At 37.6% G+C, this 20,195-nt stretch overlaps 1 protein-coding gene across 1 annotated transcript; it reads left to right on the top strand.

Annotated features, from left to right (window-relative positions):
* Nucleotides 1-14,878: 14,878 nt before the first annotated feature.
* SLITRK1 (SLIT and NTRK like family member 1) lies at nt 14,879-19,430 on the top strand. The gene is made up of 2 exons (XM_043581434.1): nt 14,879-15,600; nt 16,078-19,430. The coding sequence occupies exon 2, from the start codon at nt 16,131-16,133 to the stop codon at nt 18,219-18,221; it is 2,091 nt and encodes a 696-aa protein (XP_043437369.1). The 5' UTR covers nt 14,879-15,600; nt 16,078-16,130; the 3' UTR covers nt 18,222-19,430.
* The last annotated feature ends 765 nt before the right edge of the window (nt 19,431-20,195 follow it).

Raw genomic sequence — 20,195 nt, 5'->3', positions numbered from 1 at the left:
ATATACATACACACATAAATTCAGCTTACAATTTATAATGATAGATAGGACATACCTATAATATAAGCTAGACTATCATGAGACAGAATGGAAATATGGTATATGGATGGATACTAGTAAGTTTAAACTTACATTTATTGGGGAGTAAGAATTTAAAAGAAGGAACTGTTGTTTTGCAAGCTTTTCTATGGGTCTCATGTTTGGCTTTTGATACTCTTTTAACATGTTTTCCCAGATTTATTGAAATATAATCAGTATACAAAAAAATGACACATAATTTATACAATTTGATCAGTTTGGACATATCTATGCATTGGTGTTACCCTCACCACAATCAGATAAAGAGGATAATAACTATATCCATTACCTCCAAAAGCTTCCTTGTGTCCCTTTTGTTTCTGTTTATGTTGGGGAGGGGAGGCTAAGAACACTTAACATAAGATCTACTCTCAACAAATTTTTAAGTGCATAATACCTTATTGTTAACTATAGTCATTGTATTTTCTTTTTTGAAAAGTTTATTTATTTTGAGAGAGAGAAAGAGAGCATATGTGGGGGAGGGGTAGAGAGAGACAGAGGGAGAGAGAGAATCCCAAGCAGGCTCTGCATTGCCAAAGTGGGACTCAACATGGGGCTCGATCTCACAAACCATCAGATCATGACCTGAGCCAAAATCAAGAGTCAGGCGCTTGACTGACTGAACCACCCAGGTGCCCCTAGTCATTGCTCTTCCATCATAATCTCAACAATCATCAGTCCTCTATGATAAAATACACAGTTTTGGAGAATCTAGTAAAGTTTCTTAGATATGAACCTGGGCTTTGCTCAGCAACTTTACATAGTTAGACATTTTAAAATATTTTGCTAACAGTGAAAAGTGAGTAAAATAATGGTCACTTAGATAACTAAGGCACAATGATTTACAGTTAACAACATGCCTTTGTGTTCATCCCTTCCTTTAATCTTCAGAGTATAGACATGAAAATGGGTAGAACAAATATTTAACAACTGATCAAGTAAGTTGTGCATCTTTTATTTTTCGAGCCGTAAAATGTAGTCATTAAATTGACCTTTGAGCATTAATTAGTTTTCTTTGGGATCTCAATTCTCTTCCACCTCTTTTGTTTTTTGCATTTTTTAAAATAACTTTTAGCATTTTTAATTTAATTTGATAATGTTTTTTATACTTCACAGTTCAATAGTTGGCTAATATTGAAAACTACTTTTCTAGGGGCGCCCGGGTGGCGCAGTTGGTTAAGCATCCGACTTCAGCCAGGTCACGATCTCGCGGTCCGTGAGTTCCAGCCCCACGTCGGGCTCTGGGCTGATGGCTCAGAGCCTGGAGCCTGTTTCCGATTCTGTGTCTCCCTCTCTCTCTGCCCCACCCCCGTTCATGCTCTGTCTCTCTCTGTCCCCAAAATAAATAAATGTTGAAAAAAAAAAAAAGAAGAAAACTACTTTTCTGTTCATACCACCTTTTCAATTTAACACATACAAATATTTTGAAATGTATAAGAAGAAAAGGAATAATGGAGATCAGTACTTGGCTAATATTAGAAAATTCCCCTTTCTCCTTTTCTTCTCGCTCCCACTTATGTTTTACTGCATATGCATACTTCAACATATACAATGATAAGAAATAAAATGGTTCACATCAAAACATTGTTTCACATAAGTAAGAAGATAAATATTGCCTCTAAAGTATTATTTCTGAAGGCGTTGGCATTTGTGTTTTTTACCCAGCTCTTGAAATAATTCAAATTTATCATCATTCATGGCACAAATAGTTATGAGCATTTTTTAAGCTTCTTAACCTTTTACAAAAAGCAGACTGACAGATACTATAATGTTACTTGGAAGGAGTTTATGAAGCATACAGAGTCCATTTATCTTTGCAGACAATTAAGGATTTAAACATGGATTAGGCCATGCAATCAAGTAGTTTGTACATAGATTATTTGGTCTTGGCATCCTATCAAGTTATTTGAGTGCCATATTGTTATTTCACCAAAAGGTATTACAGGAACAGCTTTAAAAACTCATTCCTGTATATGCTCTAAGGAGTTATTATGTCATCCATAATATCACCATTTCTCAATGTCTTCTGTATGAAAACCTACATTGAAAATTCAGTACTTAAATTTAGTACTTGTGAAAAAAAATGTGGTTTTCTTAAGGGAACTTCAGTTTTGTCCCCATATCACAAAGTAACTCCCAATATAGCATTTACTTTCAAAATTTGGCCATCCACTAAAGGATATTGAAAAATACCTTGCACTCAGTGCACATATTTATAAATGTAAGTAGACTATTAGAAAGTTAGAAATGCTTAGTTAAAGGAACAGAGCAAGAGCTATGGTGATTAATAATATATAAGTACAACATTATTTTTATTATGCTATCCATACTGGTTAAGTGTGGAAAGAGAAAAAAATAGCAATTCAATGAGTTTGACATCCCATAAGTAATTGTACAGAGAGGAAAATAGTTTACCTATAAGCACACCCTTACAAACTAGCAAAAGTATTATTACCCATTTTGTTTTGGACACCATAATACTCAGGAGCAAATGCATAACCAAATTAAAATGGCTCTGAGGACCTTACAGTTCTGCAGGTTAGGTCCTGATGGCCTTTTCCAACTCATTTTCTCCCTAAGAATATGTCTATACTTTGCTATTGTATTGTATATATTTTCTGTAAACTACCACAAATCCTTTGTGGAACCAGACATGCTATTAATTAATTGCTTAATTCTGTGCAGCTGCACTGTGCCAGGCCCTCTGCCAGATGCTGGAGATACAAAGATAAACATGACACAATCCCTTTTTTTCAAGGAGTTAAAAATCTAGCCAAAGTGGATCCCATTTTTACGGTACTTTGAAATATAGCAAGCTCTTCCACATTATCATATTTGATATACACACATGGGAAATTTAAAAAGTGCATTAGAAGTATGTTTACTCTTCCTGGGCACTGAACTGCAACAATTATTTTGTTCAATAATAGATCCACTGGGAGTATGTAGCTAATGTGTGAAAATTCAAATCTGAATAGATGTGTTATCCTGGGAGAATAACTAGAATTTTGGTGAAACCCCTTTTGATTCTGTACTGTTATTGGATTTTGATTTTCATGAAGCAAAATACTTCCATCATTACCAAATCTGAGAATCTAATATTTATATTGTAGATAATAGCAATTGTAGACTACTGCATTGCTTCAGAAACAAAATGAAAAGAATCCACAGCCAAAGATCAGAGTGAAATGATAACATATTAAGAAAAACCTCTAATTTGTTTATATTTTTAAGTCTTTAAGAATTTTAAATATGTAAAATAAAATGATTTGATGACCATTTACTAAATATTAGTCATTTTGTTGATAATGTAAATATTTTATTTTGTCTTACCATGCAAAATAGAAGCCAGCCAATTACATATCCTACTGCTATCCATGGTTTTGTGCTTTATCTGGCTGCCTTTGAAAAATAGATTTAAGAGCTCCTGGATGGCTCAATTGGTTGAATGCCTACCTCTTGATCTTGGCTCAGGTCTTGATCCCAGGGTCTTTAGATCAAGCCCTGCATGAGCTTCCCACTGAGCATGGAGCCTGCTTGGAATTCTCTCTCTCTCTCTCTCTCTCTCTCTCTCTCTCTCTCTTTCTCTCTCTTTTTCTCTGTCTTTCTGTCTCTCTCAAAAAAAAATAGAATAAAATAAAATAGATTTGAAAACAAGGCTATTTATTCTGCCTTTGGTTTACTACCCTCCTTTTCCTCCCATTGTTGAGGAAGAGAGTCACATTCCAGGGTAGTGGTTTTTCCATCCTTGAGGATGGCCAAAGCATCACACTTGACACTGGATGATTAACACTGACAGCAGGGAAGAGTAGTGCAGCAAACCATTTGCCCAAAACATGTGTGCTGATACTAGTTGTAATAAGACTAAAATGAAAAAAGAAAAAAATCTCTTTTTTACCTATACTGGGAGAGCAATTTCAACATGTGTTTTGATTGACATGCTTGCAGATGTTTAAGTACTGTGAAGCAAACTATAATTTATGGAAACCAGATTTGCATCCAGTTGATTTCCCTTAGAAACATTTCACTGAGATATGACATTTGATTTTGATTTTTCAAGACCACCTCAGAGACAAAATGTTATGTGCTATCTCCTAATGCTATTAACATATTTTTGTGTGCCTGTAGTGACTACTTCAGCAAATCTTCCTTCAGGAATACCAGGAATTATAAATATGTTACTAAACTAATGGTAAAAATCTGGGAACAGACCATCCATTTTCAGTGGCAATGATCACCCACAAGGGGGGAAATTGGTTTGAAATGGCAGAATATTAGATATTGAGTAGTTGTAGACATGTAGGACATGCATGATATATAGTATATCTTTTATGAACATTTTAGGGGAGCAGGAATAGGGGAAAAAGAAGTCTAAAAAAGCTCTTGGTATGGGAAATGATAATGGAAAAAATTAAAAGTTTAAGAAACAATGGTATAAACCTAGTCATTTAGGGTTTGAAGCCACATACTGGTTTACCTAAAACTAAATTTATCAAGCAAAAGGCAAAATTTTGCTGAACTGGAAAATTACAAATAAAATGGTATTAATACTTCAGTAAGTAAACATCTTCTAGAGAATTCCTTAATGATGTTCTTTTAATATAAGAGAACTGAAATACAGTTAAGACAATTTCAAATATGATTATAATTATTTCTAGATTAAAATAAGTATATGAAGGATTAAAAGTATGAGAAAAGTTACAGGTTTTTAATGTCTTGTGTTCTAATATATTTATTTCCAATTTCAAAAGGGGTAGAATAATAACTATCAATAAAATATTTTCAAATCAAACTAGTAAAAATTATGGAAGAGCATATTAAAATAATATCTCTTCTTAAACAGTTCCAAAGATGAAAAGCATTAAAGTATAATGAAATTTTTACTGTGTATTTGTTTTAATTCTTCTTTCCACTTAGTTTTTAAGTTAAGGTAACAATATTTATAATTTGTGGAAGCCATATTCTTCAAAAACAATTATTTTTCTGCAGGTTGTATGCTAACAAATAATTCAAAGTAGTGAAATTCATAAATTAACAAATAAGCTAACCAATTAAACTAAATCCAAACTAAAATCAAGCAATGTGAAGTCAATTATAGTGATATATAAAAATCCATGGCTGTGCACAAAGGCATTTTAGAAACTTACTGTGAAATAAACTTTTGCTAAATTTGCCCCTTTAATTAAAACCTATTATGTAAAAAAAATATTTAAGAAAACAACGATTTACTGTATGAGTTTTAAAATGCAAATTTAGTATCTAACACAATCATTTTTAACATAGCTTTTTAACTAGTAAGTTTTTTTATTTAAAATTTTTCATTATATTTGAAATAATCTTTGCAAATATATTTCTTAGGCCAGTAAATGGATTTTTTAGCATGATAATTTCAAGCTGTAATATACTGAAAAGAGGAGGAGTAAACTAAAAAGATAAGAAAGGCAGGCAGAAAATATTTATTATAATGACATAGAAGAATAGAAATTGCCCATTATTGGGGCACCTGGGTGGTTCATTCAGTTAAGCCTCCAACTTTGGCTCAGGTCCTGGTCTCACAGTTTGTGAGTTTGAGCCCCACGTCAGGCTCTGTGCTGACAGCTCAGAGCCTGGAGCCTGCTTCAGATTCTGTGTCTCCCTCTCTCTCTGCCCCTCCCCTCACACTCTGTCTCTCTCTCTTTCAAAAATAAACATTAAATTTTTTTAAGTTTAAAAAGAAATAAATTGTTACTATGTAGCAGAATCTTATGTTCTCAAAAATAAGTTTTCCAATAAAGTTTTTCAATAAAGAAAAACAAATGATGATAAGATTTAGTCGCTTTTCCAAAAATCATACTAATGGGAAAATACCAACTTGAGATAGAAAACCACGCTTGAAAAAATATATATATATATGCATGTGTACCTATATATGTGTGTATATATGTACATGTACATATGTTTGTTTATTAACTTATGTAAATCACCTACCAGATATGACATCACTTCCTCGGCTTCATGATAGTTTTAGAGGACAAAGCTTTTGGACAAAGCAAAATATTCTGGGAAAGGGAAACCTCACTGTGCTTTAGATACAAATTTCAGCTTGAAATAATTGGAAACTGAGTATAAGCATTGTATGTTTAATAAATGGCTATGATAGAGGTGCTTGTTCAAGAAGAAACAGGAATGTAGCTAGTTAGCCTAACTTCAGGGACACAGTAAAATGAGAAATGATAACAAAAGTCCCTCAAGGGAATTACTCAAGCCATGCAATCTAACTGCCAACATCAGCTTACTTTCCAGGATGCTCCTGGAGATATAACAAGTAGATATATGACTGTACAGCAACAAAGTTAAAACTGAGCAGATAACTGGGCATAAAGCCTTATTTCTCAGTGCCACCTTCAAAGTGACACTGTGGGTTTTCAAACAATTACAAAATTTGAATTTGTGTTCTGCTGTGTCTGTACTACAATATTCAGAAACCCTGAACCATCATTATCTCAGAAGTAGCCCCAAATTACCTACTTTCTTGTACAATTATCTTTGATAAACTAGCATTAGAAAAAGGATTGGTAAAATTTGGGGGTGAGGGGAAACAACCAACATAAACCAGGACTTTCCTGGGAAAACATGGATGTAAAGTCAGTCACCTTACTCCCACTCAGATCAGTCAGATTTCCTGATTTACTCAAGCAGAGAAGCCATTTAGAAAAAGGTAACTGGGTAGCTCCCAGAATCTCTGGAAAGATCAGAGAACCAGGTTGGGTACATGGACAGGAGCAAAAGTTGCCCCATAATCAAAATGGTTGAAGTTAGGCCATAACATTCCTCTGCTGAGGATGATGCTGCCAGCACTGGAACCAGCAGCAAAACGTTTTCAACAACTCCCGTCTCAGCCCTGGACCCTGAGAAGTCCCCTGCCACAGTTGTGTTGGATATTCTCATTGCTGCCGTTGCTACCATGGCCAGAGATAATCCTTCTGTTTCCTTTGCCACATGTCACTAAGTCTAATTTCAAAATCCAGACACATGAGCCAAGTCATATGATCTGCCCTAGCCACCAGAAGAACTGGGAAAATGGGTGTCTAATGTTTTACCATTTATGATATTATATGTGGTTTATCTCCAAATAAGACTTAAAATATGGGAAATTGACTGCTATTAGGATCGGAGTAAGAGATTCTCCCATAAGCCCGGTTTCCTACAAAGTATGATTTCCTGAGTTTGATGCCAAAGCCCATGCTATTTTCACTGCTCTAGGCAACTGCTCATGTGAGATAATGATTTTTCACAGCCTAATAGTTACCATAAATGTTAAGAACTGCCAATTCCAACTGATTAGAAAATAACATGTTTTCTAGTTTAATAAATAATATTTAATTCTTTTTTCTTGGGCGATTTAAATGCCCTATAAGATTTCCATTCTCCATAATATCGAAACCAAAATTAGCTACTAGTATATAGTGCTTGTGGACAAATCTAAGAGATGGTGTTGACCTTTTTCATCAGCTGATTAGCCACTAGCCATCTGCATGATGTAATGTAATGGTCATCACAACAAGGCATCCACCTCTGTTAAATGCATCTCTACCTGGCCTGCAATAGTGCATGTAATTCTACCTTTAGACATTTATTTCTCTAGATCAAGACATTGATCAAGAATCAAGAGTGAAAATGTAAGTGGCAGCTTTGTCCATCTTGCAGTTTTTGCATTCTGGTGTTTTGCATACAGTAGGTTCTTTTATGATTTATTGTGCATACAGTGTATATACATGTTTGTGTATGGCTAGTGTACATGTGTGTGTGTAAAAGGAAATAAATAATTTTAACACTTTGTTTTTGAAAACTGATGAAAAAGAATGTGGGTATAATACATTTTTAAATGGTACATAATCTTGCCATCATATGAACACTTGAAAGACAGTCAAATTTTGTCCTGAAATAAGTCCCAAGGAAGACATAGTAATGTATATAACAAAATAATAATGAGTGGGACAAAGAGAAAGGTAAAGAAAGAAAATATTTGAGAAAGAAAATAGGGGGCAAAAGACAACTTAGCATCTTTAAGATTTTGCCATAGCTCTGAAAAAAAAACAGAATAGCAAATATTTTTGTATTCATACATTTGTTTTGTTTTCACACCTTTTAGAAAATCCAGTCAATAACCTGAAAAGTTAACCTCACTGGGTCTATAGACTTTCATGATCTTTTATATTCACAACAGCTAATTTCATAATCCACTTCCTCTTGCAAAAGCAGCAACGTGTCCCCATCATTAGCATCATCACCCATTCATTGGTTGTCAACTAGGTCCATGGTGCTATACTACTCTTATGGGATATACAAAATGTAGGTTAGAAACTCATTTTCTAGAGGAAAAAAATTCATAAATACATGCATGATAATACAAGAAAAAATGTATAAAGTGCACATAATGCATGGAAAATATGAAACCTAAAAATGTACCTAAAAAATTCACAGATCATATCACTTCCCCAGGTAACTAGTTTGTGAATTAATCCTGTCTCTGAACTTCTAACTCTTGTGATCTGTCCTATTCAATTTATCACTAACTTGCCTACTGCCTTATTTCACCGGTAGAGTATACATCTCACATATTATGTGCCCATTGCTCTGCTAGATGACTGATATAAAAATATAAAAGAATTTTATTCTTTCAAGAATATTACATTTTAGTGAGGAATCAATGCCACAAACAAATAATTTTTTTTAAATACACAATTTATTAGTTATTTTACTGAATACATTAAGCTGAAAGGTCCTGAGATGCATAGATAGCTTGGTCTGGAAAGTCACAGAAGTGATTTTAAGCTGAACCATATCTTAATACTTAAACAGGAATGAAGAAGGCAAACAATGTACTCAATAAATAATCATAAATTGAAAATTATTTGCTTAAGTAAATAGATCAGCTTGGCTTCACTTTAAAAGTACTGAACTGATTGGAAAATATTTTAAATAATAACAAATAGTGTTGGCAGGGGTTTAAGGAAATAGCAAATCTCATCTACCATGGATAGAATATAAATTGGCAAAATTTTTGTGTAGGCAACTTGTCAGTTTGTATCAAAAGTCTTAATATTATTCCTACACTTTGACCTGGCAATTCTACTTCTAGGAATCTATAATAAGAAGATAAATAATGATGTTCATAGTGATTTGAACACAAGGTTGTTCTTTGCAGAATTATTTATAAGAGCAAAAATTTTAGTAAGAACTAAATATCCAACAATGTGAAATTAATTCAATTAATTATTCTATGCCGTACAAAGGAATTCAGCCTCTAATGTAATATATAAAATATAAAATATAAAATATAAAACATAATATATAATATATAATATATAATATAATATAATATAATATAATATAATATAATGATGGATAATTGTTGTTTAATGACAAGGAATGTGAACAATGTTCACAAATAAATGTTAAGTGCAAAAAGTATATTGCAAAATATATGTGTGGATGTTTTTACTAATTTCTGGGTGCTGGAATGCAGTAGATATTATTTTATTTTTTTGCTGTTGTTTTCAGTGTTTTCCAAAAGCTCTACTAGTAACATGTATTGCTTTATCTTAAAAATGTAATATGTAATTTGTACGTAACACAGAATTCCTTTTCTGTGAGTAATTATCTGCAGTATCTTACAAATTTTTAAAAGTAAAATCAGTTCTGTTAAAAACAAAACAACAGGCCCAAGATGGAGTTGCTTATGCTAAGCCCCACATCACCAAACTAATACTTAATTCATTTTGGCTCTCCCAGAAGTAGAATATTAAATCAGCATGAGTGAGGTAATCAGCTCTAAGAACTCGTTCCATGCTCTGAAGAAAAGTGACCTTGCTACAACCACTCTGATTTTTGCTAGTATAACTTTCTTGTTCATGCTTGCCTTCTGCCTACAAAAGTCTTTTTCATTTTGGACAGCTCTTTGGAGCACTTCACTATCTGCTAGATAGAAAGCTGCCCAATTCATGAATCATTGAGTAAAGCCAATAAAATCTTTAAATTTTATTCAGTTGAATTTTGTGTTTTAACAGTTCTTAATAGTTATATACTTAGGCACCCATTAATATAAACAATTGGAAGAATATGTGTTCTTACTTCATGGTAGTATAGTACAGAATACAGTGTAGCACAGTTGACCCTTGAACAAAATAGGTTGGATAGATACAGCACAATACTATAAATGTATTTTATCCTCTTTATGATCTTCTTAATAATATTTTCTTTTCTCTAGCTTACTTTACCATCAGATACAGTATATAATCATATACAAAATATATGTTAACTGACCATTTATGTTATTGGTAAGCCTTCTTGTCAACAGTAGACTATTAACAGTTAAATTTTGGGAGAGTAAAAAGTTATACATGGATCTTCAACTGTACAAGGGGTTGTTCAAGAGACAATTGTATACACCTAAGTCAACTGTTACCCTTTCCAGGCAAACATTTGGTTGTGTGATCTATGTTAAATTTTTAAAAATAATTGATTAGCATTTCCCTTCATATAAATTATGTTTTTGATCAGTGTGCTCTCCAATATGTCCAAAATAGTGATTCACATGAGTTTTATTAGACAATGAGACTTTATGAGAACATCAGTTCCACTTGAAAATGGCCAAACATGTGACTCAAAGCAGCTTAAAATTTAAAGTAATATGAACATGACAAAAGGATATGTCAAGTCACAAGTAAAAATGTAAAAGTATTTTTATGTGTCCTACTTAGTTTACTGTTTATTTCATTATAAATAAAAGCTACATTTTGAAAAGCAACTATAAAAAATAATGTAAAAATATCTTTTATGGTTTTGCCTTCAGAAGTCATGTAATGTGATAATTATCTTGGTATTCCACTCCTAGAAAATGATTTACAAACATAAAAAGAAACTATAGAGAAATAGAGGGAAATCTTACATTCTAAGCATATTAGTTTATAGGTATAATTGATTTATGTTCTCATTTCTTAGTTTACAATTTGTATTACAGAAGAAAGAATTCCAACAACTCCTTTATCTTGTGAAATAGCAAGGATAGTAGTAGATTAAAGTCAGCACCAGTGAATTCTATTCTACAGTGGTTATTACATTTATTCTTGGTTTCAAGGCCAAGTGAATATGCAAATACATTAATAAAATATCCCAACTCCAAATGTAAAAAGTCTAAGGATGCAAGAGACATTCGGATTTTTCTGAAATCACTTTTAAAGATTTTGGAATCAGGAAAAAAAGCATGAAGGGACCAAAAATTCCACAAACTTCAATGAATTAATTTGCTAGTAAGGAAATTGACCCATGGAGATCTTACCTGAAGTAACAGATTTAGAGCAAATAAGGACTTACAAGTAGGAATAAAAGTTTAGCTCATGAGGGTGTAGTTTTGTTAACTCTGGCAAAGTCAGCTGGTATTATTCAATCTTGGTAGATTACTCAATACTCCTCAGTTTTGGTTTAAGCATCTATAAAATAGAATGACAATATTAAATTCACTATACACAAGTTTTCAGTAGTTTCCTCTGGAATAAAAATCATGGATGAGAGAAGACTAAAGATGGACTTCCTATATATAATTTTGTATTTCTTAAATAAAAATGTATTTCTTTAAAATTAAAAATCAGAGGCACTGGGTGGCTCAGTCGGTTAAGCAGCCTACTTCGGCTGAGGTCATGATTTTGTGGTCTGTGAGTTCGAGCCCCGCGTTGGGCTCTGTGCTGACAGCTCAGAGCCTGGAGCCTGTTTCAGATTCTGTGTCTCCCTCTCTCTGACCCTCCCCCGTTCATGCTCTGTCTCTCTCTGTCTCAAAAATAAATAAACATTAAGAAAATTTTTTTAATTAAAAATCAAAACTGAATAATTTTAAAATTATTGTGCAGAATAAATAAACTAAATATCTTAAGATATTTAATATTTTAAATTAATATTTGTTATATATTCTATTCTTCCATCTTAAATATGCAGTACACATATGCATGGAAACATCTGGAAATTTGATGCCACTTGGGGAAATAGATAATAAACTGATAACTCTATTTTTAATCATAATGATTTTGTGATATGTATATCTAGCTTTTGTTACTTAAGAGATGAACCTGTTGAAGAAGAATAAGAAAACATGAACTTTTAATGATACAATTGAAATCCTTCTAGCCACAGCCCAGAAACAAAACTACAGCCCTGAGCAAATATTATCAGTTCTCATCATCATCTGGAGTATCCTTTATCTCAGGCTCCTGAGAGCATCTGTTAGAGAGGCAAAGCAATTGAAGTAGTTCACTTGAACTCAAACAGATACAGTAGAACCCTTTTAAAAAGAGTTCATGCCTAAGAAATATTCCCCTAAGGCATTAGAAATGTTTAGATTGCATACACATTGCCATATTTTTTTTTATTTCCCACCAAGAAATTTACTGTTGTACTTGAAGAGTTAATCTTTGGAGGGATGGGAGTGCTTTCCTGGACTGATTTATTTCTCTGAAATGAATTTTTAGGACAATAATATTTTTAAGAAAAAATTTTTGGCTAATTAATGAGGGTGCATTTTCAAAGGAACTACTTGTGTGTATCTGTGTTGTTAGCTTGCAACTTTGTATTGAATATCTTCATCTAGGTAATATTACCTAATATTGTCTTCTGATTTGGTTGCTCATCTGACACTACCACACACCTTTTCTTAGAGTACAGACGTAATAAACTATTTGAGGAGGGTAACTCCCCCCCTCAAATTGTAATGTGTCTAAGTAGGAAAACCCTGATTGTAAATTTTCTAATGTGACTGGTGCTTTGAGAGGCAAGAAGCCATCAAGGAAGAGAGAGAGAATTTAATGGGTGGGGGAGGGGTGAAATGTGAATATCAATTGCTTGCTACCTCAATTCTGTTCGTTTAAAATCAACTGAAATATGTTCTTTCGGTCTCTTCATATAAAGAGTTTATTCAGCAAGTTGAATAAACAAGTAACTAATTAAGTGAAAAAGTGTGATTTTTAGATGATTACCATCAATACTTTTCTTCCTAAACAGACAGTATTTTTCTGTCTCCCCTTCAGAGCCTACTTACCCCTATCAATCACAGACACTGAAAGAGGCTGCCTTTCACAGGGTGTTTTCTGGGGCTAAGAAGTTTCAGACCTGAGTCTTATTACAAAGATACAGAAATATCCTTCCCTTCAGTATAACTCCTCCAGCACTTCTGCAGCTCTACTGCATAGCATTTTTTTCAGTGAAATGGTTTCAGATTAAGCGTTTTCTCTTTTTACATGTGGTAATGGGTTAAATTAAATAGGAAGGGAATTGTTTTAGAAGTGTAATAGGTTGTCTAAAAAAAGGCCTCCCCTCTCAGTCTCTCTCTCTCTCTCTCTCTCTCTCTCTCTCTCTCTCTGTCTCTCTCTCTCTCACACACACATGTGCACACACACACACACACACACACACACACTGAACCTTCATCCATGCTCTCGGGCTGAATTTCACCAGAAGACAATACATTTGATTATATGAAAATATTATCTATAGATACGAAAACTGCCTCCCCCAAAGAATTAGCTTCTGGACCCAAGAAAAAATTTTCCTCTACACTTCTCTGAATTTCCCTATCTCTAGTCCTTCCCGGAATTCTTTAACTCTCCAGTCTTTTCAAAATGCACACATCCTTGAATATTGGATCTTTTATTCAGATTATTAGCAGGCATATTAACAGCTATCCAATTGCATAACACATAGTTGAAAGGGAAACTGATGTAAACATATTTCTACTTCGACTGAAGAAAGGGCATCATCATCATCATCATCACCATCATGTCCTGTAAATTCAAACCCTAAAATGTGCACAATTTTTAAAATGCATTCACTGAAAAGGTTTTGACACTAATAAGAAAAGTCAGCAGAACAGCTGACAAGCAGCAGTCTCTCACCATTTCTCACCTCTCCGGTGTTTGTAGAACTTGGTTTTTATAAGCTCCATCTAAGTTTGAGGAACTGGAGATTCCTTCTCTGAGAAAAGCCCTAGCCAAGCTCCACTAGCACCAGTGACCCAGAGAAGAGAAACTGCTAGCTACCTGCAGAGAAGCTTCGAACAGGGCCTTAGAGACCGGCGATTTCTCTCTCTCTCTCTCTCTCTCTCTCTCTCCCCCCCCCCCCCCGAATCCCCCTCTCTCTCCCTCAAAATGCAACTGGTTATTTACTTGTATGCGTTTTAAAATCGTCCGTTCAAATTCGGAAACTTTGTGAGTGTGTCTGAGTGAGTGAGTGAGTGCGTGCGTGTGTGTGTGTGTGTGTGTGTGTGTGTGATGCGCGTGCCAGTCTGCCAGTGGGTTTTTAAGAGCACTCACGAATCATATTGGGATTTTTTCCTGCTCCCTCCCTCCTTTTCCGGTTCTCTGTGAAAGCTTTCGGGTCTGGAATCAAAGACGCAAGCAGGCATTGTATTTTCACCCTGCAGACTTAAATAACATTCAAGAAATATCATCAGAGAAACCTAACTCTCAACAACCAAATTGACTAAAATTCTATACCAAGTTTAAAAAAGAAAAAAGTATGTGCCTAAATTATATCCATGCAACAAAAAACTCATACCCAAGTATATTATTTTAAAAATATATATGATACGATTATATGTTCCAAATAATCACTTTAAACATAGCCAAAAAAAAAAAAAAAAGGTTTCAAAGACATCAAATAGCATAAAACATTGTACTGCAGAGACGGAAGAAATGCATTTAAAGCACCGATGAAAATGGCGTGCAGTATAATTACCTCAAATTGCTGTTCGCTTGACACCCTGACACTAATTTTATTCAAGCCATTGGGAAATAAATGTTTTAAAAGCACTCCTTTCCAAACGCTGGAGCCAGTGGGGGCTGTGAGGTCATTAAGGAAAGGAAAGGGTAAAGTTTTCAGCACGCAAAAAAGAATTAAATAATCCATTTAAAATAAGCGTCTATCTGGATCGACAGCCTTTAATGCCCACATTTTTAACGCTTGCCCTGTACGTGGATTTTTTTTTTTTCCTTCAGCATTCCCTCACCAGATGGATTTTTGCTACTGCAGATCAGCAGAGGGTGTCAGATCTTTCAGAGTGCACCAGGCTGGAACAAGCAGAGCTTCTTAGCAACTCTCTTCTACCCCCTCCCCATTCTCGCGCTCTCTCCCTCCCTCAGACAACTCGCCCCCCGCCCTCCGCCCCCTCCACGTAATTCCGAAAGAGCAGAATAAAGAGGAGAAAAAGAAAAGAAGAGCTAGTAACCGAGAGCTGGAGCCCAGAAAAAACGGCTGAAGAGGACCGAAAGGGAGGAAAGGAAAAGGATGGACAGCCACAAAACGCAACGATTGCGGAAATTTTCCAGCGCCATTGGCTCGGCAGCGTGAGTCCTTTCGGTCGGGCGTGATTTCAGCACCGGGGGGACTGGACAGCACCTCGGGGGGACTTCTGGGCAACCTGCAACCACAGCAAGAACTCCATCAGCCGCCTCAGCTACAGAAGCCGCCGAAAACCCTGCTTTGTATCAGAGAGGCAAGGTCAGTCCGACGCACAGCCATGCACAGGCAGTGCGCCTGTACTACGCTGCAAACCCTCTGCTTGTTTCTCTAACATGCACTTGCTTCTAATTACTAGCATTGTTCCCTTCCTGATTAGTGAGGACCACTAGATCAGATTCTGTAAGGGTGTATTTTTAATTTATATGTATATATTTAACTTCTTTTGGTAATTTTTAAAGGGTTGAGGGAGAGTGGGGTTATTTTTTCTACTTTTCTTTCTTTCTCTTTCTTCTTCTTCTTCTTCTTCTTGTTTCTTTTTGTTTCTTTTTGCTTGCCTTGCACTACGTGCCTGGATAGTTTGTGGATATAATTATTGACTGGCGCCTGGGTTGTTGCAGTGCGGGGGGGTTAGGGAGGAAGGAATCCACCCCCACCCCCCCAAACCCTTTTCTTCTCCTTCCCTGGGTTCGGACATTGGAGCACTAAATGAACTTGAATTGTGTCTGTGGCGAGCAGGATGGTCGCTGTTACTTTGTGATGAGATCGGGGATGAATTGCTCGCTTTAAAAATGCTGCTTTGGATTCTGTTGCTGGAGACGTCTCTTTGTTTTGCCGCTGGAAACGTTACAGGGGACGTTTGTAAAGAGAAGATCTGTTCCTGCAATGAGATAGAAGGGGACCTGCACGTAGACTGTGAAAAAAAGGGCTTTACAAGTCTGCAGCGTTTCACCGCCCCGACTTCCCAGTTTTACCATCTATTTCTGCATGGTAATTCCCTCACTCGACTTTTCCCTAATGAGTTTGCTAACTTTTATAATGCGGTTAGTTTGCACATGGAAAACAATGGCTTGCATGAAATCGTTCCTGGGGCTTTTCTGGGGCTGCAGCTGGTGAAAAGGCTGCACATCAACAACAACAAGATCAAATCTTTTCGAAAGCAGACTTTTCTGGGTCTGGACGATCTGGAATACCTCCAGGCCGATTTTAATTTATTACGGGATATAGACCCGGGGGCCTTCCAGGACTTGAACAAGCTGGAGGTACTCATTTTAAATGACAATCTCATCAGCACCCTACCTGCCAACGTGTTCCAGTATGTGCCCATCACCCACCTCGACCTCCGGGGAAACAGGCTGAAAACGCTGCCCTATGAGGAGGTCTTGGAGCAAATCCCTGGCATTGCTGAGATCCTGCTAGAGGATAACCCGTGGGACTGCACCTGTGATCTCCTCTCCCTGAAAGAATGGCTGGAAAACATTCCCAAAAATGCTCTGATCGGCCGAGTTGTCTGTGAAGCCCCCACCAGACTGCAGGGGAAAGACCTCAATGAAACCACAGAACAGGACTTGTGTCCTTTGAAAAACAGAGTGGATTCCAGTCTCCCGGCGCCCCCTGCCCAAGAAGAGACCTTCGCTCCTGGCCCCCTGCCAACTCCTTTCAAGACAAATGGGCAAGAGGATCATGCCACCCCAGGGTCTGCTCCAAATGGAGGTACAAAGATCCCAGGCAACTGGCAGATCAAAATAAGACCCACTGCTGCGATAGCGACCGGCGGCGCCAGAAACAAGCCCCAAACCAATGGCTTGCCTTGCCCTGGGGGCTGCAGCTGCGACCACATCCCAGGGTCGGGTTTAAAGATGAACTGCAACAACCGGAACGTGAGCAGCTTGGCTGATTTGAAGCCCAAGCTTTCCAATGTGCAGGAGCTTTTCCTTCGAGATAACAAGATACATAGCATCCGAAAATCGCACTTTGTGGATTACAAGAATCTCATTCTGTTAGACCTCGGCAACAACAACATTGCCACCGTAGAGAACAACACTTTTAAGAACCTTCTGGACCTCAGGTGGCTGTATATGGATAGCAATTACCTGGACACGCTGTCCCGGGAGAAATTCGCCGGGCTGCAAAACCTCGAGTACCTGAACGTGGAGTACAATGCAATCCAGCTCATCCTTCCTGGCACCTTCAATGCCATGCCCAAACTAAGGATCCTCATTCTCAACAACAACTTGCTGAGGTCCCTGCCCGTGGACGTGTTCGCTGGGGTCTCACTCTCTAAGCTCAGTCTGCACAACAATTATTTCATGTACCTTCCAGTGGCAGGGGTACTGGACCAGTTAACCTCCATCATCCAGATAGACCTGCACGGAAACCCTTGGGAGTGCTCCTGCACCATTGTGCCTTTTAAGCAATGGGCAGAACGCCTGGGTTCCGAAGTGCTGATGAGCGACCTCAAGTGTGAGACGCCGGTGAACTTCTTTAGGAAGGATTTCATGCTCCTCTCCAATGACGAGATCTGCCCCCAGCTGTACGCGAGGATCTCGCCCACGCTAACTTCGCACAGTAAAAACAGCACTGGGTTGGCGGAGACCGGGACGCACTCCAACTCCTATCTAGACACCAGCAGGGTGTCCATCTCGGTGTTGGTCCCGGGACTGCTGCTGGTGTTTGTCACCTCCGCCTTCACTGTAGTGGGCATGCTCGTGTTTATCCTGAGGAATAGAAAACGATCTAAGAGAAGGGACGCCAACTCCTCGGCGTCCGAAATTAATTCCCTACAGACAGTCTGTGACTCTTCCTACTGGCACAATGGGCCTTACAACGCAGATGGGGCCCACAGAGTATATGACTGTGGCTCCCACTCACTCTCAGACTAAGACCCCAACCCGGGTAGAGCAGGGGAGCAGGAAGGCGATGGGCCCCCTCCCCCCCCCCCACCCCACCAATCCCCTACCCGGCTGGCATCCCAGGGGTCAGAGGAGCCCAGACCCAAGTCCAGCGCGCCCCAAGGCTTTATGGACATAAGTAAATAAATAACTGTGAACTCGCTCCGCTGAGAGGGTTTGACCCCTTAGCTCCCTTCTGGAAACAAAGAGCAGACTGTGGTGAGCTGGGAGAGCGCTGCCAAAACGCTCTTTGCAGCGAGCTCCTTTTGATAAAACCCAGCAGGGGCCCTGCTCGAAGAACTAGCCCTCTGCGTTGGGGCTGACCGGGATGTCTGCTGCGGTCCTATACATATATACGTGTACCCCACATCTATATAGAGAGATAGATATCTATTTTTCCCCCTGTGGATTAGCCCCGTGAGGAGGGGGGGGCGTGATGGCTCCCTGTTGGCTATGCAGGGACGGGCAGTTGCACGAAGGCATGAATGTATTGTAAATAAATAACTTTGACTTCTGACAAAAACAAAAAGTGCTGCATGGCTCGCATGGAATCCACGCGCTCCAGGGACGCTGCCCTCCTCGGCGACTGGAGACGGCGTCACGTTCACAGCACCCACCCTCTTACCTGATAAGTCCCATCGTATCAAACTTTCTATAAACAAAACACAGTATAATCAGAAAGTGCCATTTCACCATTATTTGTGATCGGTAGGCAGTTCAGAGCGTACGTACGTTTACTGTGAAAAAAAAATGTAAAGGTTTTATTTAAGACATTTGCATGGCTAATCATCGGTCCATTTTATGAGTTAAAAATGTATTTTGTTGAGCGGAGTTTTTAGGGGTTGTTTTGGGTTCTTTCTTTTATTTTGATGGTGATGTTTTAATTTTTTTTTTTGAGGGGGAATATTTTTCTATACATATCCAATAATGCCTTTCATCTGAATGTAAAATAAGTACCCATGATTTCTATTATAGTATCAGTGTAATTATTAAAAGAAAAGATTTTGAGGCAGTTAAGCATGACCAATTAATGTCATTCTAGTGCTTAGGCTGCGATCTTATGGTAGCAATTCTGTGCTGGTGTAAATCTTACTTATAAAGTAGGAAAAAAGAACCGAGGAAGCACGTGAAACTTACTAATTCTATTCGAGGATTTTATAATGGCATATTTTTTCAGTATTAAAGTGAAAATGTTTTCAACTCTGGGTCCTTACATTTTTCCAGCTTCATGTTTGCAACTGGTAAATTGGATTTGCGGTGGAAGGGACCGGGGAGGGGGACGGTTGGGGGTGGATCCCTTCTAGAACTACATCAAGGCTCTTTCAGCGTTTTACTTAGCTTTTCATCCTTTACGTAGCTCCCCTCCTCCTCCATCCGCACCCGGGCGTTTTCCAGCTCTCCCCAGTCCGTAAAGCAAGGTCTTCCCCAACACACCCTCCCTCCCTCCGCCCCTTTTTCCCCTTCTCCTTATGCGGCAGCGAATCCCTTTATTAATACTGGAAATCCCTCGCTGCTGCTTCTGCTGCTGCTGCACACACTGCAGATATATTAAGGATGTTAGTAGAGATTTGATTTAATTGACTCTGCCTAGATCGGTCTCATTAAACAGAGTGGAGATTTCATTGGTCAGCACTCTTCGATGAAAGACAGCCCTAATGACTGGCATTTGAGATGCTGCTGGCGTTTTGAATTCAACATCTGCTGAAAACGGTAAAACTAATTAGTGCCCACCCACCCTCCCCGCCCCAACAACTGCATACTGAAATTTGTTAAAGCACTCATCTTTATGAAAATCAATCATTATCCTAAAGAAGTGTTTCTCTCCCATCGTTCGGATTTCTGGTTGTGGCCTAGTAATTAACAAGAAAAGCATTGAACTGTTTGAATTTTATGAGCCAGTGTAACCTGGCCTCAATCATATCCCTCTGGGATTTCTAAGCAGTCTATTTATCAGCAGTTAAGGGA

This window comes from Prionailurus bengalensis, chromosome A1 (assembly GCF_016509475.1).
Source record: "Prionailurus bengalensis isolate Pbe53 chromosome A1, Fcat_Pben_1.1_paternal_pri, whole genome shotgun sequence".
NCBI lineage: Eukaryota > Metazoa > Chordata > Mammalia > Carnivora > Felidae > Prionailurus > Prionailurus bengalensis.
This window is presented reverse-complemented; position numbering and strand designations above follow the sequence as displayed.